Source organism: Pseudopodoces humilis, chromosome 11 (assembly GCF_049639895.1).
Source record: "Pseudopodoces humilis isolate 2021_Gansu_Grassland_sample_001 chromosome 11, ASM4963989v1, whole genome shotgun sequence".
NCBI classification, from domain to species: domain Eukaryota; kingdom Metazoa; phylum Chordata; class Aves; order Passeriformes; family Paridae; genus Pseudopodoces; species Pseudopodoces humilis.
Window position 1 is genome coordinate 21,281,409 of NC_142210.1, and position 19,894 is coordinate 21,301,302.

General features: G+C 39.9%; 1 protein-coding gene across 1 annotated transcript; it reads right to left on the reverse strand.

Annotated features, from left to right (window-relative positions):
- Positions 1-4,588: 4,588 nt before the first annotated feature.
- On the reverse strand, positions 4,589-19,570 carry SAMD7 (sterile alpha motif domain containing 7). Its single transcript, XM_005525195.2, has 9 exons — positions 19,464-19,570; positions 12,032-12,173; positions 11,216-11,342; positions 10,939-11,075; positions 9,717-9,795; positions 6,696-7,375; positions 5,947-6,068; positions 5,573-5,683; positions 4,589-4,874 (listed from the first exon to the last, which is right to left on the reverse strand). The coding sequence occupies exons 2-9, from the start codon at positions 12,132-12,134 to the stop codon at positions 4,602-4,604; spliced, it is 1,632 nt and encodes a 543-aa protein (XP_005525252.2). The 5' UTR covers positions 12,135-12,173; positions 19,464-19,570; the 3' UTR covers positions 4,589-4,601.
- Between the last annotated feature and the right edge of the window lie 324 nt (positions 19,571-19,894).

Genomic DNA, 19,894 nt, shown 5'->3' on the forward strand with positions numbered 1-19,894 from the left:
CAATACATTTTCTGGAAGAACCAACTGAGGTTTTGGGGAAAAGTCTGTATAAAAAGGCTTGCTTATATCTCTGCTTTTGCCAGTGGCAGGAGGGGACACTAAGAATTGTAATATTTAAGGTATAGCATTAAAAAAATCTAATAAAACCTTTTATTGTTTTATAACATAAATTTGTTGTTATGACTACAAGTGTTTGAGTTAAAAATATTTTTTTATGTAAGGATGCAAGTCTTGAGTTTACATCCCTCCATTTAACAGGTTGAACTAGAAGCCAGAGAGTGCTTTACAGACCATCTTCCAGTGCAGAGTGTTCAGGGACTGCTGGAGTCCCACAGATCCCAGCTGCACAGTGCTCCTCTAGCAAAACTGTTGGAATCTTGGAACTGAAAGATAATCAGCAAAGACTGGCTGATGAGCCAAGGCTGCAGCAAAGAACCAGGTCAGTTTTGTGCTTTCTTTTTTTCCCTGGTCAGCGGTCCTTTTTCTGTTTTGCCATTTTGGTTAGTTGATCTTTATGTCAGTAATTCGCACACACAGATGCTATATGTAGTTTTAAATTTTGATAAATCAAAATGTCTATTCATGTCTTTGCTGTGCTATAGGGGAAAATACTGCATCATTCTCCATATAACACAGACAACAGGTTCTTCTTTACTCTGGGCTGAATTAAAGATTTGCATCCTTACCCACAGGGAAATTGGTGGTTCAAGAAGAGTGTGGGGATAGTGGCAGAACTAATATCTGTCTGGAAAAAAACAGACTTGGGTATACTTGGGAATGGGACAAAGGAAAGGACAGCATAAGGGTCAAATCAACAGAGTAGTTCTTGTGGCCTCAGTACAGGTGATAGGAGGAGCAAAGCCTTCACAAAGAAAGAAAACAGCCTGGGAACTGCAATAACCCCCCAAAGCCTAAACAAATGAGAAAGGAGAGGTGAGCTTTTCTCTCAATATAGCATGTATTATTATACTGAAATTGCCATAGCAATAAAGCTACAGCTATTTATTATAGCATGAAGAGCTAATCAAAACCAACCATGAGAGGTAGCTGGACCCTGATGAACACAGGGGTTTGGAACTGGATGATCTTTAAGGTCCCTTTCAACTCAAACCATTCTGTAATTCTATGAACACTCAGCCTCATAAAGTAGACTTGTTATTTTCCAGTGAATAATAAAGGACTTAGGTAGAACATTACCATGGCAAGGTACCAAAACAAGAGTTATATCTACTTTTGGATGATTTTCTATAAAGTTTCTGATGTTGAAGGTGACTCAAAACACTGCGCAACCAATCAGCATTGTACAAGGGTAATTGGAAAGTTGAACATATGAGAAATTTCTAGAGAGTTTAAATACTAGAGGTGATTTTAAAAACCAAAGCAGTTTTTTTTTTCCTGTTTTTACACTCAAAGGCTAATTTAACATTCTGTTCTGTGGCGGATTCACAATTGTATAAGATCTTAGAACATAAACTTTTATAAAGTAGCTGGTGGTGTGGGTATGGGTCAGTTTGAAATACCATCATCTTGTGAACTTATGTGCCTGTTCTTTTATTTGTGTCCTGGATTAAAGTGACTTCCTGACTTGGACCTAGTCGGAATTCTGCATGACTTCTGTATGTTTATAGCATTTTTTAGAGATTCTTCACATAGAAAATTGATCAGAGAGTCACCCATGGTTTGATCAGAGAGGTCCATGTGAGTTTGTAATCCACATCATCATCATCATCATCATCATCTGCAGCTTACATGAGGCCAGAAACCCAGGTTGTTGTAGGAAGGACAAGCAATTTCTTCCTCTTTAATACTTTCCTAATCTGTTACTTATGATACAGAACCATTTTGCCATGTGTTTTTTGTACCTTTTTATTAATCTTTAATACTGGCCCTATTGAAAAAAAAAAATTAAAAATGGAAGTCTCTATCCCTAGGAGCCCACACATTTACTGTAGATACAGACAAAATCAGGAACTTCTACAACACCTCATAAAAAACATTCCCTTCTTCATTAACTGCACCACTGCTATGGACTAATACAGTAATAGATGTTAAATGAAACATTTCCAATGATGCAACATGTATTAAAACACATCATCTGTATCCCATTGTGATTTTAGTCACATTGCAGAAAAAATGAATGCAGTGGTGGCACAGGCACCAGAAAGTTATTGGGAAGCAGAGTTCTGCCAGCTTTCATAGGTACTTGTGATTGCTACCTGAACCTCCTTGCAGCTGGAATAAACAGTAAATGTCCAAAAAGAACTTGAGAACCAGTAAGGCCTTGATGTTTACATATAAACACAATTCCTGAAAACGTATCAGTCTCTGGAAATATTGGTCTGTCTACTGATTCTGTGTATTTTAAAATGATTTTTACATTTTATTTAATTTTCTCTGTAGCATTTGTAGGAAACATTCATTACCAGTGGTATTTCCTCCATTAGAAATAGAACTTATTATGTCTGTTTAGGTAAATCCTTTTCCTTCCTATTTCACTACACAGCTGTTTACCATTCAGGGCTTATTGCATTTTGGCTGCTGCAGCACATCTCCCCCAGTACAGGAAGCTATGAAATAATTCCTTTTGTCATTTTGGAAAGAAGAGCCCAGTATGAGTAAAGAATGGTATGTTTGGTGGGGCTTTTTTTTAATTGCAGAAGTAATAGCAAAATTTGCAAATTTGCATCCCAACTTTCTCAGCTTTTGGAATTGTTCGTGACTGACCCATTTACAAAAACAATCACACTCTCCAGAACGACTTTTCAGTCCTTCCTCCCTGGCATGTGGAACTTGAAGTCAAGCTTTTCTGCTGTTACTTTAGAAAAACAAGTAAAGTTTCTTCGTATCATCGCCCTTAACATGCCCCCGGTACTTCAGGTGTTCTGCTTTTCCCTTCGGAGGGACTGCAGGTGACCGAGTGGCTTTGCAGCGACATCTCGTGGCCTGGATCCCCTGAACGGTGTCAGAGATTCCTCTGCCAGGGTGGAGGTCTCATGTGGATTGAGTAGAATATTTCACACAGAGAGGAGGTAGGATGCCGTTAGAAAACCAAGTTATTAACTCTGTTTAATCAGACAAGTGAAACTGGCAACATGATTGTCAATTGTACAACGGATAAGTTAGAAATTGTTTCATATGCTAAAAAGAATGTAGATATTTGCCATTTTTCCAAAGGCTGCAAAGTTTGGACAGTAAGGTAAGATGGACATCTGAGGTTGCTGTCGCAAATAACTAATCACACATTATCTAGTGCAGAAATATATCAAAGACATAAAACAATTTATCTCTCACTAAAGTAAAATAATAGAATATGGAAATACTTTCCCTCCTTGTGTTTAGCCATCTAAACAGCTTCATACCTCTTGGGATTTCAGTACTTGGGGCCACACAAAATAAACTAAGTGAAGGGAATCTAAAGTAGCAACATAGAGCAGGTCCACAATCTATCAACCCTCAATTTACAGAACTTGATTTTGTCAAAGATATTTGTGTGTCCTTTGGAGTAAAGAGAGTTCTTGAGGGAGGAGAGTGGAACTGTACTGACTTCCAAAGTCTGCGTGGAAAACCAGTGTAGGACCAAACCCCTAAAAAGGGAGGAAGGATAAGTCACACAGGAGTCATAGTAAATCCTGGGGATTTGTTCTTAGCTAAAAGCTCTATTTCATGTCCTTGTTTGCTGTGAGATAATGACTCAGCAGCAGCAAAAGTGAAGGGAAACCATATTTTTCCAGAGGAAAGAGGGCTCTCAGGCTAAACTGATGGTCTCTTCCAAAGTGAAGAACACTGAACATGCTGCTGAGGGAAGGGCTTTCCATGGCTTGCCCAGGTGAGCCGATGGGAAGGGTGTTCTGGCAGAGGCTGCCAGGAGCCAGGTGGCTTTGAGCCTGCTGCCTGCAGTGAATGTCACTGTCCCAGTGACTGGACTTCGTGGCAGAGGCTGGTGACTCAACTCAGCTTGCAGTCACGAAATGCAAATTCCAGCCCTGGTGATAAGAATGCCTTGGAATAATTAAAACTGCTGTCACACATGGTATTTTCATGTTCAATCTGTGTATCTTTATAAGCTGTATACCCTTGCCAGGCACTTAGGCTTAGTTCTGGAGTAGCAATGGATTAACTCAAATTGCCAAGTCTGGGGTATATTTCTCTATATCCTGTAGGCAGTTCCATACTGTCCCAATTAATTCCCTGTGAATGTTCTGTATAAATTTTATTCAGGAGAAGCAGAAGTCAACTATGTTTGGAAGCTGTGACTTTTCCATGTAGTTTCTCAGCTGACCACTGGAACACACTGTAAGACATACAGAGCACTCCGAGTCTCTGACAGCTTTCAGTGATAACCTTGGACTGCAGTGAAAAGTTCAATTTACCTGTTAACTCTACTGGTATTCTTTTCAATGAATTGCACTTGAAAGTAATTGCACTAACCTGTAGCTGCATTTCTGAATGCCTTTCAGATATACCACTTCCTCATGCTGCATTGGCAGCTTATTTCCTTCAGTCCCAGCCTTACAAAGGTTTCAGGCTGTAGGCTTCTTCTCAAACACATTGTAACTTGAGGTTCCTGGATTATTAAAAACGTGTCATGTCCTGGACTTAGCTCAAGTTTTCTGGAAAGCAATCATCTGGAACTCAGCCTGGGATCCAGCTGTGTCACATGGATTTTCCCTGCTTTCTGAAGCAATCTGTTCCACTGCTTGGGAGGTTTCTGGGTCCTGGGAGCAGGGACTGTCCAGGGTGTCACCACTGCTGTTGCAGTGCAGGGGGGAGGCCATGTCAGAGGGCTGCTCTGAGGGTTTCCCTGGAGCAGGAGGCAGGGGCATGGACAGAGGGACATTCATCATGTAGAACACGTTGCCCAGGCGTCGGGACACCTTTAAAGACAAAGGCACAATTGCAGCAATGACTTTTTGCTGTTAAAGCCATTAAACATCAAGCCTGACTCTGGTGCAGCAACGCCAGTGACATCCCAGGCATCTCAAAGGGTTATCACATTCTTGTGAAATAAATATTTTCCATTTTCACTCTCTTATATTTTTCTAGGCCCAGGTTGTGGAAGTAGTGGTCAATACCCAACTTGGGACTGTTGGGCTCGACAGCAGGATCCTCCTGCTCCTGAAGTGCAGCAGCACCCAGGGATGGGAGGGAGGCAAACTGCCTGCCAGAAGTGGGGCAGGTGGTTGAAATGAGGGAGAATGAGAGAGTACAAGGGGTTAAAGAAAAGGAAAAGAACCAGCAACAACAGAAACACACAGAGAGTTGATATTAGTGGATGAAATTAAGGACAGAAAACTGCAGAGGGGGACAGTCTGTTCCTGAAAAAATGTTCGGTCATATTTCTTGCTGTCTCCCTGTGTGCCATGGTAACATACAGGGAAGCAAAAGAAAACTCTGTTGCAGTAATTTATTTTCTCCCGATATTGTCACAGTTACCTTACCAGTGAAAAAAAAAGTGCTTTTTTGTTTGGAAAACAAAAAGTGCTTTTTAGTTTGGAAAAATTCCCTCCTCTCATCTTCTGGCACTTTCATGTCTGTGTGAGTCACCATCTTGGCATACATTTAATGATCATACCTGAGAGCGGATTTTTAATGCTGGTCCGAGTTTTAATCCCATTGTATCCAGGAGATGTTCCTCTGTTAGCAGTGGAAGGGTTTCTCCATCAATAGCATGGTCTTTAAATATCTGATGAAATGATAAAACACAGCATAGTGTGCTAAAATAGACTTTGTTATTTTTCATGCTTAACCCTGAGGCATAAACAATAAAAAGCAGAAATAATTTTTGTGGCTTATCTTTGTATTTATCTCCTAACTGCACAAAGAAAACTACTATTGTACTTGTAATTTTGGGACAATCAACTGCCCTCCCACATTTACATTTGTTTGCTGACATTTAAATCTAGATGGTCCTAGAGACCTGAAAATGTGGTGAATGTTTATAATCACCTGGGCATAATCTGAGCAGCCTGGGAGGCTGACAATGAAGTTGTGCACATCATCAACTGTCCACTTGCGAATGTCTTCAATGGAAGAAATGTCTTCTCCATTCAGGATCAGGCCATGAGCTCCTTTGAGGAGGAAACACAGAGGTTATCTTGGTAGAATTTTGCTGGCAAATCAAGAGGAAATTATTGTTGTCATGAGAATTTTTACACCTTTACAGAACCTAATGTATTAACAGCAGGGTGTAGTCACTTGCAGATACAGGAGTCCTAGACACAAAATCACCAGGTAATAGCAGAACCTGGTTCTGAACGGGTTTTTTTTGTGGTTTCTTTTGTTTACTGTTGGCTCTGTACCTGCCAGTCACTACACATACAAATCATGCTGCAGGACTTCCTCTAATGAGTGCATTATTCAGTGCTTTTCCTTATTTAGACTTTGCTGTTACTTTAATTTGACTAATATTTCAGTAGAACAGACCCAAGCGTTTGCTAGTCCATAGTGCCTACTGTGAGTTAGGACATTTAGAAAAGTTGTGGGCTGAAGAGAGAGGCTAACTCACAACTTCATTCAGCAATTTTATTTTAATTGAAATTCCTTTTTAAAACAAGAATATAGATATTAGTATTTTCAGCATTAGAATTCTACTTTTAGTTGCAGTGACTCTACTATACCAAAAAGTCACTTAAAACAGAGGAAAGAATCAGGACACCAATCAATAAAACCAGATTATATAAATATGCCACTCAAACCTGAAGGTAGCAATGGGTTGTTGGGCACTGGAAATCCATATGGTAACGCTGAGAATGGGATTGCAGAAGGGTACAGGTACTTGTCATCAAATGCAGCACAGGAGCTGTTGGCTTCCTTCTCATTTGTGTTGCTGCAGCTGGTGGTTTCAGTAGGAATTTCATGAGAAGCACAGTTTTTTCTCAAGCCTTGTTCAAACTCTTTGCAGTTCTTGGCAACTGCAGATGGCTCAGTCTGGTTTTTGCTCTGCTCATGTTTGTTTGGTGTCTCCACCTCTACTTCTTTCTTGTCTTCTTTCTCATCATCCACTGCAGCTGAGGCAGAGTCCGTGGATTTGTCATCTGTCTGGTTCTTTGTGCCATTGGCACTGCCCTCGGCAGTTTTGTGATTTCCAGCTCTTCTCCCTGGGCGCCGTCCCCTCTCCCTCTGCAGTGTGGTGACTGGCGGGTACGGGCTGCTTGCCATGAGCATGGTGTTGCCATGGATTTCATCCAGGGTGGTACGATGGACATACAGGTCGTTGGCAAGGTGCCCTTCAGGGAGTCTGTGCCTGCCACGGAAAGCAATGGGACTGGCTGGCATCCCATGGTAAAGGAAAGGGGCTTCCAGGCCCAGGAGTCCTTTCCGATGGGCTTTCTCCATTTCCTTTTGCTGAAAAATAGCACTCATCTCCATTTCCATTCTAAGAGACACACAGAGCATGAGCAGTTAGGGCACCTCGGTTCCTTCATCACCTTTTTTTTTTTTTCAGCAGCAGAATAAAACTCAGATAAATGAATAGGCAAGAGTACTGCTTGTTTTGTCTCTCCCCTACATTGCTATGTGTCAGAGGGTACAAGCTGAAGATGGAATGGCAAACATGGCTGTATTTAATGTGCTGTCAGATACAGATAGCAAGCTAAAAGAAAGGGAAAACATATCTTCCATGTGATGGCTCTGGATAATACCTCATACAAAAAAAGTGTTATTTGCATATTGGCAATCCAGCCATGGGGACTATATTCACATTTGGAAAAGAATCTCCAGAGTCTTAAGGATTGAAGACTAAAGAAAATAACTGATTTATATTATCACTCAGAAACTTGTACCAAAACCTGCAAAATTCCAGTGATATTGTAAATGATAAAGAACAAGAATAATATTATCTATGGAACATTTGCATCTAGTCAGAGTAAGCTAATGTTAGACCTCTTGAGTTCCTCCACAGTGCCTGGCACCTGAGCATGGTTCTGAGAGTGTGAAAGGGTAAGATCCTGGTGGGAAGTGTTCAACTGATCTCCTTCCTTCTGGATGAATGCTCCAGAGTCTGTGCCAGCTTCCTGCTCCTGACATAGTGGATGGGAGGGCTTGCCAGTGGGATACAGAGAATACAAGTAATAGTGTTTGTCTCTGCTGTGCCAGCCTTTGCTGGCATCAGCTTTCTCTGGAGCCAGGTCAGCAATCAAACAGAAAGGTGGAGCTCCTAGAGGAGCTTTGAGGAGCTGTCAGAGGGATTTCTGCATCTTTGGGAAAGAGCCTGTGAAGTAAAGCACTTTAAAGTGCATCAAGATAGCTTTCTTAACACTGCAATGAGTATAACAGGTCACAGAGAGTCTGATCTTCAGGAGAGTGTAAAATTGTTAGGAAAACAGTTTGAGTGAAAGCTATCTTACGCAGATTTTTTGGCATGAGGAGGAATTATTTGATCACACCATTCAGGGTTTTTTCTCTACCTTCTTTTCATTTTTGAAACAACCTCCAACTTTCTGATTTTCTGCTTTCAGAGATACAAAGGAAGTATTTTGTCTATGTCCCATGTCCTTGTACATTTTGCCTGATTATCATTACTCCCACCCAGCACTTGAAGTGCTGATAAACAGCAGAAAGCATTACATTCCTGCCTCCTCCTCCAGCTGAGATATTCTATTCCTGTCAGGATCAGCAAACAGAGCTTTGGGATGAGGCAGAGTCCCTTGAAGAACAAGGATTTGAGCCCAGGTGCTCAGCAGCACAGCTGCACCAAGTGCAGGAGGTTGTCAACGTCTGATTTCTGGACAAGCTGAAAGGAGCAAGTGCAGCCCTAAAGGTGACCTGAGCTGCAGAAAGCTGTGTGGACACAGTGGAAATTGCCAGGGTGGCAAAAAACTGGGGTAAAAGGTTTTTAAGGTGTAGGTGAGCTATTTCATGTTGGAGTTTTCCTGTTTGATGGGCTGGGGGAAGAGCCTGAACACGTAGGAGCAGTTCTGTTGTGGCTGTAGGTGTATGAGATGGCCGTGTTTGCTGCTAATTATTTCACTTGCTTTTCTCAGGGTTTTTGCAATGTTGCAAGAGCTATAGGAAATGTGTTGCTGATGCAAATCTCATGCTTGGAGGAGTTCAGTAATGAAGCTTTGCTGACTTAAGAGCTCAGAACACTTCCATCCTGATTCTTTTTAGATGAATATACAGAACTTAACAGTTCTTAGCTCTTAGTCTCACTGTGAGGGGCACTACCACTGAGCAGCCCAGTGTAGGAGTGGCTGAGGTTACAGTTCCTCCGTGGAAATGGTGTGACTGTGAGGGAGGGTGGTTTCTTAACCACTACTGACTACACTGAAACTGCTACAAGTAACTGGACTTTCTACAGTCACTCTGATATTCCAACTCTTCGGTCAATCTAGGAAAGCTGCCCATCCTGGTAGGGTGGAGACACAGCCATTCATCCCCAAGGGCCCAGCTGCAGGCTTAAAGTGTTGTGTGTGATATCACACAGCTGAAAAGTTTGAATTTGTTTCTGAACTTTTGTAATTTCAGGGTGTTTGGATCCACAGTTCAAGGGCTGTGCTATAGCTTGTTCTTTTCCTTAACTAAGCTAAGGAGTTTGTTTATTTTTGTTACATCATTTTAAGAGTAAAAGCAAAATAGGGCAAGCAGAAAGTCAGTAGCTTCAGGCCTTAATTGATACTCAAGGGCCCTCTGCTGCTCTGGGTCACTTGAAAAACAATCTCGATCACTTTGCTGCTTTAATCCTGGCACACACCTCAAGGCAGTTTGCTATTGATTACCTGGCAATATTTTGCTTTTGTACCAGTTCTTGTCTTCTGGCCACAGCTTCCATGGATTCTGGTTGCAGAAAGCTGTATCCTTAGAGGGAAGGGGGGAAAAAAATGATCTTTAAAATTCACTTTTTCATCATGCAAATACTCAACCCCCAAAGCAATGCAGAGACACTTTAAAAAACTTTGTACATCTTTGACTGTGGGCTTCACCAGGAAGGTGATAGGATTTCAAGTTAAATCCTATTTGTTGCCATTGTTTTGGTGGAAATATGTAGAAAGAACATGAAGTCTGTCATCAGGTGTTTTCAGGATCAGATCTGTAGTTAGGAATACCTGCCATTAACCACAAAGGAAGGAGACTGCAGGGTGGTTTTATTTGGTGACTTATGCCTTTGAAGTACACATAACTACTCAGAAAATAATAGCCATCGGTCGAGCAAAGCAAACCTGCTTCTTCAAGACTGCTTTCAGCCTGGAGGCTGTGTAATTTTAAATTACATTTCTTCTTGAGGGACTCTCCTATTTGAGATCCATGTAAAGTCAGGGAAAGGAGCTGAAATCAGATTTTTTTTCTTGGTGTATTGATGTGGCATTGAAAATACATTCACTCGTCTCAGAGAAAGACTCTTAAACTCACTTTATATAAAGTAATATGTAAATTTTTGTGCAGCATGACAGGAGTGCCATTGTGATGTCCATGTCTAGCCTTCCCCTTGGAGCTGTGCTCTGTAATTTTGAGCCTGTATTAAAAGGACTTGTATTTGCCCTACATGAATTAAGTGGCATTATTATTAGTGGTAATATTATCATTACAGTGGTAATATTAACATTAAAGAATATGATCAGTGTAAAGCAGCCAATGCTCATATAAGAGGAAGAGTAAAATGTAATGTAAAAGTGTTGTAGAGGAGCTATTTTTAGCTATAGTCTTTTGTTTGGGTGTGAAAATTCTTGGAAAATACAGAAAGAAAAGGAGGGAACAAAAAACACATAAAAGACTCTGAGAACTGTATTTAACAAAAGCTAGAATGGACATGCTTAGACCTAAACTGGCACAGTTTAGAATCTCTGGTGATCAGGTTTCCTCCTTTTAGTGAGCCTTTTTTCTAAATAAAAGAAAATAAACTGTTATTGACACTACCAATAAACCTATGGAAAATGAGCAGGTGCAGTTGGCTTTCTCATCCACACTGTCCCACTTTTCAGGATGCAGAGGGTGCTTTGTTACCTGGGCCAGGGTAGACACGGTTGGACAGCAGGTTTGGCATGTTGGGGTGCTGTGGTACTGTGGGTCCCAGGTGGGATGCTATGTGGATTTGTCTGGGGTCAGCTGAGGCCATCATTTCACTTGAAGGTAACAGATCTCTGAGAGGAAAAAGAAAAATACCACATTCAGATATGCAGATGATATTATTTAGTTAAGAATTACCAAAGGTCTTTACAGCCTCATGGACAGCATACACAGAGTGATTAACTGCAGTGCTGGAACAGAAAATACCCGGTACCTGTCCACCAGTCGCGGCTCAAACTGGGCGGGGATCGCCTGCATCCTCTGCTGGGCCGGCCCCATCAGCTGCGGGTTTACTGCCATCAGCTGGTTCCTCATTAGCATCTCCTGCCGCTGCCGCAGTTCTGGCACAAAGCATACACAGCTCTGCTATTAGACGAGTAAGTTAGGAGGTGATTCTGGCTGCAGTATAACCTCACCAGAAAAAAATGTGTTGTTTTATTTCCTCTAGAGCAAATCACACCTTTTTTTAAATAGCAGCAACTGAAAACATGTTTTCACTGCCACCTGAACTACTTTGTTTAAATAATGTAGATTTATTCAATCAAACTGCAGTAAAAATAAATAGGATGCACTCAGTCAAGTGTATCAAAGGACAAATTACAATGAATAATAATTTATGTAACATTATGAAACAGAAGATAGCCATGGATGTTTAGTTCTCTGCTTGAGAGGGTTTTAATTTCTAATACAGTTCCATTTTGAGAAAAATCATGCTAGGTGGAACCTGCATTGTCATGAAAAAGCAGCTCACAATGGTGAGCCAAAACTTCATAAGGTCCAGCTGTGGCTTTTGTTCTTGTGTGACATTTACTTGTCTTCCAGATGCTCAGCATCTCTTAATCAATACTGAATTCCAAGAGCCCTCTGTGTTAATTTTTAATTACCCTAAGCAAAATGTTTCTGCAGTTACTCCTAAGATAAATTTGAAATACCATTTAAAGACATCAAATCTGCTACTGGCTGATTCTTGTAGGTTGTAGGTGCCAGCAATGCTATAACCACTTGTGCAGTGGGGTTACTTGCTGCTCACCTCCTGCTGCCATGCCGCCTGCCAGCCGGTACAGGTGCTTTTCCTCCAGTGTTCCCTGTTCACCCAGGATGGACATCTTCCTCATGTGCTCCCGGGGAGTCATGCTGCAGGGAGACAGCAACAACTCTGCTGAGGTGAAGAGCTGAAACAGCAGCACCAAAGAGAGGAATAAGACAATCACCAGTGAGAAACAGAGAAGGTTATTCAGGTTGTTTCCCAGCTAAGCAGGTGGTCCTGCCAGCCACAGCTGGATCCTTCTGTGCTTGTGGGTTGTAGTGTTTTCCATGTATAAACTTCTCATTTTCAGGACAATGCAAACATTGCCCTTGCTTACACTGAGTTGTTTAGTGTCCTTGGATCCTACAGTGCAAGGAAAATCAGGATGCTGGAAAATAACACCTACTCCAAAGGAGGTAATTAAGCCCAAGTCTTTGCCTTCAGCCCCTGGTGTGTCTGAGAGCAGTGATGTGCTCATATTTATGAAGGCAGATGTCTTTGGTTTAATTTCAGAATTGTAATAGTTTGGAGCTGTGTCTACTGTAAACTAAGTGAAGCAGATGAAAAGAAATGGTAGAAATTATTTCTTCCAAATAACATCAGCCCCTTAAGGCTGCCAAATTGAAGTAAAAAAAGTAAAAGAATATGTTTTGTAGTGATGAAACCAGTGATGAAACCAGTAAGACTCAGATTAATTATAAATTGATATATGTAATTAATACATACATAATTAATAATTGTAAAGAAAACAAGTCCTGTAACCCAGAGCCTGGATGTCAAAAAGCTATCCTGTATGAAATGCTTTGAGTTGAGGAGCTGGCAGAGGGAGCAGGCTGGCTCCGAAGGCAGCAGCAGGAGCATCTGTACGTTCATCTCACATTAGACTTGCAGAGCAAATGATTAGATCTTAATTTTTTTTTAAGTAAGGAGTTGAATTTCCATCCCCATTTAGCTCTGGTGGATTCTTTCTGTCTTCTGAAAAGAGAAAAATGTAATGCTGAATTGTTCTCATCTTGAAGATAGAGAATTACAGCTCCAGAAGTTCAGCTAGCATTTGGTAGAGGTAACAGTGAGGGAAATGCAAAGACAGGAGCACTGTTCCTATCCAAAAAGGATATAAAAGTGAAGTCCTGTGTTTTGTTGCCCAAGCTATTTATAAATTAGATTTATCATTATAACTTCTTTTATTGCCTTTGACCTATTGATGAGTTTAAAATAATTTAAGTGATATGTATCAATCTAGTTCACGTGCCTAAGGCATTTACCATTTCTTTGGTATGAGGGAGATACTTGGTCTCAAAATGAGCTTACCAAAAGGTAAACAAGCGAGTCATTTCAGCCATTTACAATGAAAGTAGTGGCCAAAGTTAGACCATACCACTGGTGTTCCCTCAAAATAAAAAGTGCTTTACATTTGTAAGTGTAGATTAATGTAGTGTTGTAATGTTGGATTCTGTGTTGGCCAAGATTCAGGTCTTTCTGGCTGCAGACAAATCTGTCAGATCCCAGACCAGCACCATGGCCTTTGTTCTTGACATTTGTATCTGAACATGTGCTGCTGGACATGTTTCCATTTGCCTTTTTTTTAGGATACTTTAGACTTAAAGCGATTTAGGATACTGGGTGCCTCATGAAGAGCATTTGAGCTGCCAAAGTGCTTCTGAGCTGCTAAAGCATTTTAAAGCTCAGTACTAAAGCGATTTAGTGCTAGACTAAACTTCAGCAGCTCAAAAAATAGGTGGTAACTGGGATGATGGTATTTGCCATACCATATTGTTCAGTGAGCCATTTAGGTGTTTTTTCTTTCTTGGATAGAGGCTCTGTATTGAATACTCTGCAAAATGAATGGAAATGTTAAACTTCATGCAGCCCTTCTTACAGCCTGGCCTTTGGTGCACCTGACTGGAGAAACCTGGTCTACCTGAAGATGTCATTGCTTATTGCAGGGGTATTGGACTAGATGGCCTTAAAGGTCTCTTCCATTCCAAACTGTTCTGTGATTCTGTCATATGAAGGTGCAAAGAAACCAACAGAGGTTCAGATAGCCATAATGGAAAAAAAAATCCAGGATGTTTTAACCTTCTTATTCTAGTAAATCAGGGAAAAAATAAAATTAATAGCGAGTTTTAATACTGACATGTTCTTGTCTCTCAGATGACTGACAAGTTGTACCACTTTTGCATTTTAGGAACTGCTAGAATTTGTCAGTCTCCTGTTTAAATCAAAGTTGTGAATGTGCTTTTTTTTCTGGAGAAATGTCCCTGTGTGGGAAAAAGACACACAAGTAAAAGACACTTTCTTCATCAGGCCTTCCTATAACTTCTACACTTCCCCCTAAAATCACACCAGGAACTAAAATTATACAATGCAACTTCAAATTGTAGAATCATGGAAAACCTGGTGGGAAAAGAGCCATCTGTCCTGGCCCAAAACCCTCCTGGGGGATCCCATATACCCTGCCCGTTCTGACAGACATCTATCCAAAAGCAAGCAGCAGTAAGTGGTTAGAAACCAGTAGCACCAGTATCACTGTGGTGTTCTCTGTGTAGTCTGTGCAGTTCCAAAAATAAGTCTGGATTTTGTGTTGGATATGAAGGATGATAGGGTGGCTGTTGACAGGCAGTCTCACACTGCCTCCTTTCAGAGATGAAACAGAAACTATAGTTTAGAAATTGTAGTTTCTAAGACCTTTCTTTGAAACTTCTATTTAAATATGAGGTTTTATTTTAAATGCTTGCATTTTCCCAGAATGTGGGGTACTGATTACAGCAGCATCCATAGCAAAATGATCCATATTTACTGATAATTATTATCCACCAGATGACCAAGATTCACAGACCACCATTTCAGACAATGTGCATCAGATAAAGAACTTATCCTTGCAAAGGTAGTCAATGTGGTCTTTTAGTTTCACATGGAGAAGATATAATATCAAAAAACTCATGGAATAATATGATTTAAAAGTTTTTTTGTATCTTCTTCCACTAAAGCTGTAGCTTACTGCTTCCACTGACCCAGTTTTTGAATCATCATAAGCCAAAAAGAAGGTTTGATTCCTTATTGAGGTTTTCACTGGAATTACTTCATGAAATCATTCTGGTTTTTTTCATTGGTGTGCCAATCAATTCTATCTAACTTGAATTTCTTCTCAGATACATAAAAATAACTCTGGTATTTGTGATATAAAACTGTTATTTCCACCAGAATTCTAATCTCCTTCTACAAGTTGAATGGCAAAATATCTGTATGGTTCAAACTTAATTTAAAGGACATGTTTTGTATGTGTGTGTTATCTGTATTAAATTACTTCTTTATTTCCCTGAATTTCCTGTTAGTGAAGTATTGAAATGATCAGGTGGGATAAATAGCTTAATAACCTAATATAAAAATTAGTATGTAACTCTCTGTCAGGAGGAACCTGACTAATCCATGTTATTTCATTTGGAAAAATATCTTTTCCAGTTACTTAGTTGGGGTTCTGACCTGCAGGTCAAATTTAGGGTAGTTTAGGTTCATACTATTTTCATAACAACTCACATATTAGAAACCACAGCAGCTGAGGAAGATCTGTCAGGGAACAGGGAAAGTAGACTTCTGATACATTTATTAGCTGGGATTTGAGAGTAGCTCAGAATCTGGCATCAGGGTTCATATAAATTCATACACACCAGCTGTCCAGTGTTAGATTCATATATGGCTCTGCTCTGATCCTATTGCACAAATCCTGGCTGTACAGCACATTACAGGGATGAAGACAAGTTAATCTCTACCTTTAGAGTCTTACCCTTAGCAAACCCTTCTTGGCAGCAGGCAGAACCACTCACCCAGGACTAATTCTGTCTCAATTTATTAGATGAGAAGTGGCAAGACATGAACTTCATGAACCAGAAGCATTTGTAAATCTAATCATGCAACAGTTTCAAAATGTGAATAGCAGTCTAGGTGTGTCATCAATTGCATTGGCAAAATACAGTTTAGTCATATGGACTTGTAGACTTCTTGAAGACTTGTTTTTTTAATTCAATACATTGAGATTTCATTTAGAAATACTGCTTTTATTGATATCAAACACATGGAATTAGCATTCTTTAAAGCCAATGTTTAGTGGACTACAGCAGCATCTCCACAGACTGGAAGAAGCTGAGTATTGTTTGAAATGCTCAGGTAAATTTGTGTCAGCTAAATCAGTCTAACATGCAATATGAACATGTATTCATGTTTATGAGTGAAACATATGAATGAAGACATACATAATCTCATTTGCATTTCCATTTGCTTCCCTTTTAGAAATAGCTGACCTGATTGCTTGAGAAATCAGGTGCTGTTTTAAAAAATAGATTAATATTCCAATATTATTAATAGTCTTAATGTTATTAGTTATAGGATCAAGGGTTCTTGCTCTGATTCTATACTAAGGGTCATAAAACTGGAGATTTTAATTGTTCCAGAACACACAGTCAGCAAAATAAATAACTTTTGGAAAGGACAAAAGCACCTATGTTAGCATTATGTCATACAGGAGCATAAAATATGTCTTCTTAATTGGAGTAAGGTGCCATTGGAGAGGCTGTGGGGCTAAATTCTAATCCTAGATATGTGGGCACAGACTGCTCAGAGACTGAGATTAGAGTGTAATCCTAAAACTGGATTGAGAACGATACATTCCCTAAAGAAAGGAAAATAACTATATTTTTACTGCGTGTGTCAGCCAGCAGTTTGTGTTGCATGCCTTCACACTGCTGGGAGATGTGGATCTGCCCATTCTTGAGCCAGCTGATTGGTAAAATTGTGAGCAACAAGTCACTCTGGTATTTAAACAACTGTTCTCAGCAAGTAGGCAAGACTTAGTGCTGGCAAACTCAATCCTTCAGGAACTAAGCTGGGTTCATAACAAAAGCTCATCTTGTTCCCCTTGGAATGGCTGTGGGCAAGGGGAGGTTTATTCCTGTGTGCCACAAAGGCAGCACTCAGCTCGAGGCACAGGCAAAACCTGGTGGAGATGCTTTGTGCCGAGCACAAACACACAGCGAGGGCCTGCAAAGCCTATGAGGTGACAGACACAGACAGTGGAAGAAAAAGGAGCTGAATTCCTGCTGTTTGCTGTGGCACTGGGATCTGGGACAGACAGCAGCCGAGGTGGGAACTGCACCCAGCGCTCCTTCCTCAGCTCCACGCTGTGACCACGGGACTGGTCTCTGTACAGGGCTGAGATTTATTTGTGTTTGTGGCAGCACCCAAAGGTTCCCCTGGGATCGCTCCGAGGGCTTTAACAACCCCTGTTAAAAAACTAAGTACAACAGCTAAGCAACAACTAATGAAAAAAGTGTGCATGCATGAGACAGTGTGTGCATGCACTCACAGAACACTGTGCACCCACCCTGGATCCTGGCTAACTGGCACAGGGAGATGTTTACAAGGGATGGGTCTTCCTATTACATCAGTTATATACACAGAGATAAAAGCATGATGTAATTTGTTTTCCTTGTGGATTTATTTCATAATTAGGGATGACACTTGAAACATTATCCTCTTTCTTTGACTCTTTCAGAAGCCTAGAGGTTGCAAAATATGGCAAAAGCAGGATCAGTTAAAAGGAAACTAAGTTCTTTATTTTTTACTTTTTGATAATTATTACTTTTAAAGCATTAAAAAGAAATGTGTTGCTTTTTAATTTTATTTTTGAATACTGGAGATAGAAACCGTGGGACAAAAACCTTTCTGATCATTGGAGGGCCAGGCTGGTATTTCCAAATGAAATGCAGTTGAATTTTACTGGGATTTATATCTCACTTTTATATGAAATGTCAGTGCAAGTGACAAATCTCTCAGTGCCAAAAGTAATCAGGTAGTGGAAAGAGGAATGAATTTTAGGTAGACTATTTAAAACTATTTTAATTTAGCAATTATTTAACTTAGCTGGCTGACTAAGAGTTTGAATTTAGAAAATTTGTACTAAATCATTGGTACCTGCCCTTTTCAGTTAGGATATTAAATACTGCAGCAGTATCCTTTGCATTTTCCAAAATCCTATATTTGATGAATCTTCCACCACTAAGGTAAATCAAGATGATGTGGGTTTCCATCATCTTGATGGAATCATTTCAGGTCAGGTTTCTTTATTATAAAGCAAAATACAGCACATACACATCTTAAAAAATATTTGCATGTATGTTAGAGTACATATATATGTCACAGACATCAGATACTAAACCCACTGTTATTATCCAAATTCATATTTGAAGTCACAGGTCTTAAAATACAATACAAACTTCTTCCCCTTGTGAGATTAGCACGTGAAATTGCTCACCTGACCCTGTGAACAGGCTCAAAAATCAGCATCTCAAACAGACTGAAGATCTTCAGCTCCAGTTTGAAGGATCAGACCATGAGAGAATTAATTGAGTTAGGATTGCCTTCCTCTCTTTCTGTATTCTGCTGCACTGTGGAGGTCTGGAAACTCACATGTTCTCTAACTAAGGAACTTGAATTTTTCACTCCAAAGACAATGTAATAGTGCCCAAGCCTTTCTCAGTCTACAGCTAATTCTGCCCACATAGTCATACAATAAAATGTAAGAAACCCTCATTACTTTATGATATTTTAAAAAAAGTTATCCCATGTGTACATTGGTATTCCACAAAGCTGCCAGCACTGGGGTTTGATGATGGCTACACACATACAGCCAAAATTTTCACTGGGTAAATGTAATGTAATGTTATGTAATGTAAATCTAAGTCTAATGTAGGTACATCAGACTAAAGCCGCCAAATATATCTTGTGATGGTGGCCTTGATTAATTCTGATTGCACACTGATTTGGAAAACCCACCAGGAAATAACTATAAAATATTGAGATTTTTCTATTTTACTCTATAAGATAAATGAGTATAAAGATGAAGATAAATATATTAACAACTGCTTAGCTTTTAAGATTATTTTGTTATGTGTAGACAAGACAGGGAAACATTTGCACATATGTAAAAAGCAATGCAATCTGAATCCAAAGCTGCCTAGAAAAATACTGAGTATGCAAGGACAAGTTTCCCAAAGTAAAATCCTCCATTTGTGAAACAGATCTTTAAATATTTCTAAAATGATCAAGTTATATCATAAGAAATACGGTATTTCCACCTGAATATGCAGAATTATTTACCCATAAGGATACCTATAGCAGATTGCTGAGAAATCAGAATAGAGTTAATCACATACTTTACTTTCTCTAAATCACCCTGCCTATTCCTAACTTTACTCTGTGCACTGCAGTGCTGCTCTTAAAGTTGCCACAAACAAGTTTGCTTTGATCTTCTCCGTTTCTGCTGTGAGGCAAGTCTTTCCAATTTAATTTGAAAAATCCTGCACCTTTCAGTATTATTTAACAGGTGTTTCATCACCATTTACATTAAAAACCCAGCATTTTTTATTTCATGAATACTTACATCTATGGTGCAGACCTTAGTTTTGGGAACAGGGAAGCCACCATGAACATCCAAGAGTGTGTCCCTTCTCTATGAGTCTTCCTTCCAGGCTGCCTCAGCAATGTGTTTGGCAGCTTTTAGAGCACATCAAGATTAACATGTCAAAAACTGCTTTAACTAACGCTGACTTTACTTTAAATACAAACTGAACTTGTCTTGATTAGCTCTCATCCCTGCTCCTAAGCCCTCCCCACTCTGACATCACAAGCTCTTCTCCAATACCATCCCCTAACCAGGCTGTAAAAACATAATTACATGAAGAGCACTACACTGAGCTGATAAACCTATTTCACATTTAACCTGCTAAGCCGTTGTTAGCTTTTAAGATGCTTGATGCATTCACTTAAAATCTTCCTGTTCCACCAAGAAATACAAGACAAGATTTGGAATTG

Bases quoted from the DNA above. Each gene is read 5' to 3' on its own strand.
- SAMD7 (XM_005525195.2), bottom strand. From the start codon at position 12,134: ATGACTCCCCGGGAGCACATGAGGAAGATGTCCATCCTGGGTGAACAG. The intron at 5,684-5,946 runs GTGATTATAAAC...TCATTTCATCAG, and splicing joins GCTGCTCAGATTATGCCCAG to ATATTTAAAGACCATGCTAT. The intron at 4,875-5,572 runs GTATGATCATTA...TTGTCTTTAAAG, and splicing joins CATTAAAAATCCGCTCTCAG to GTGTCCCGACGCCTGGGCAA.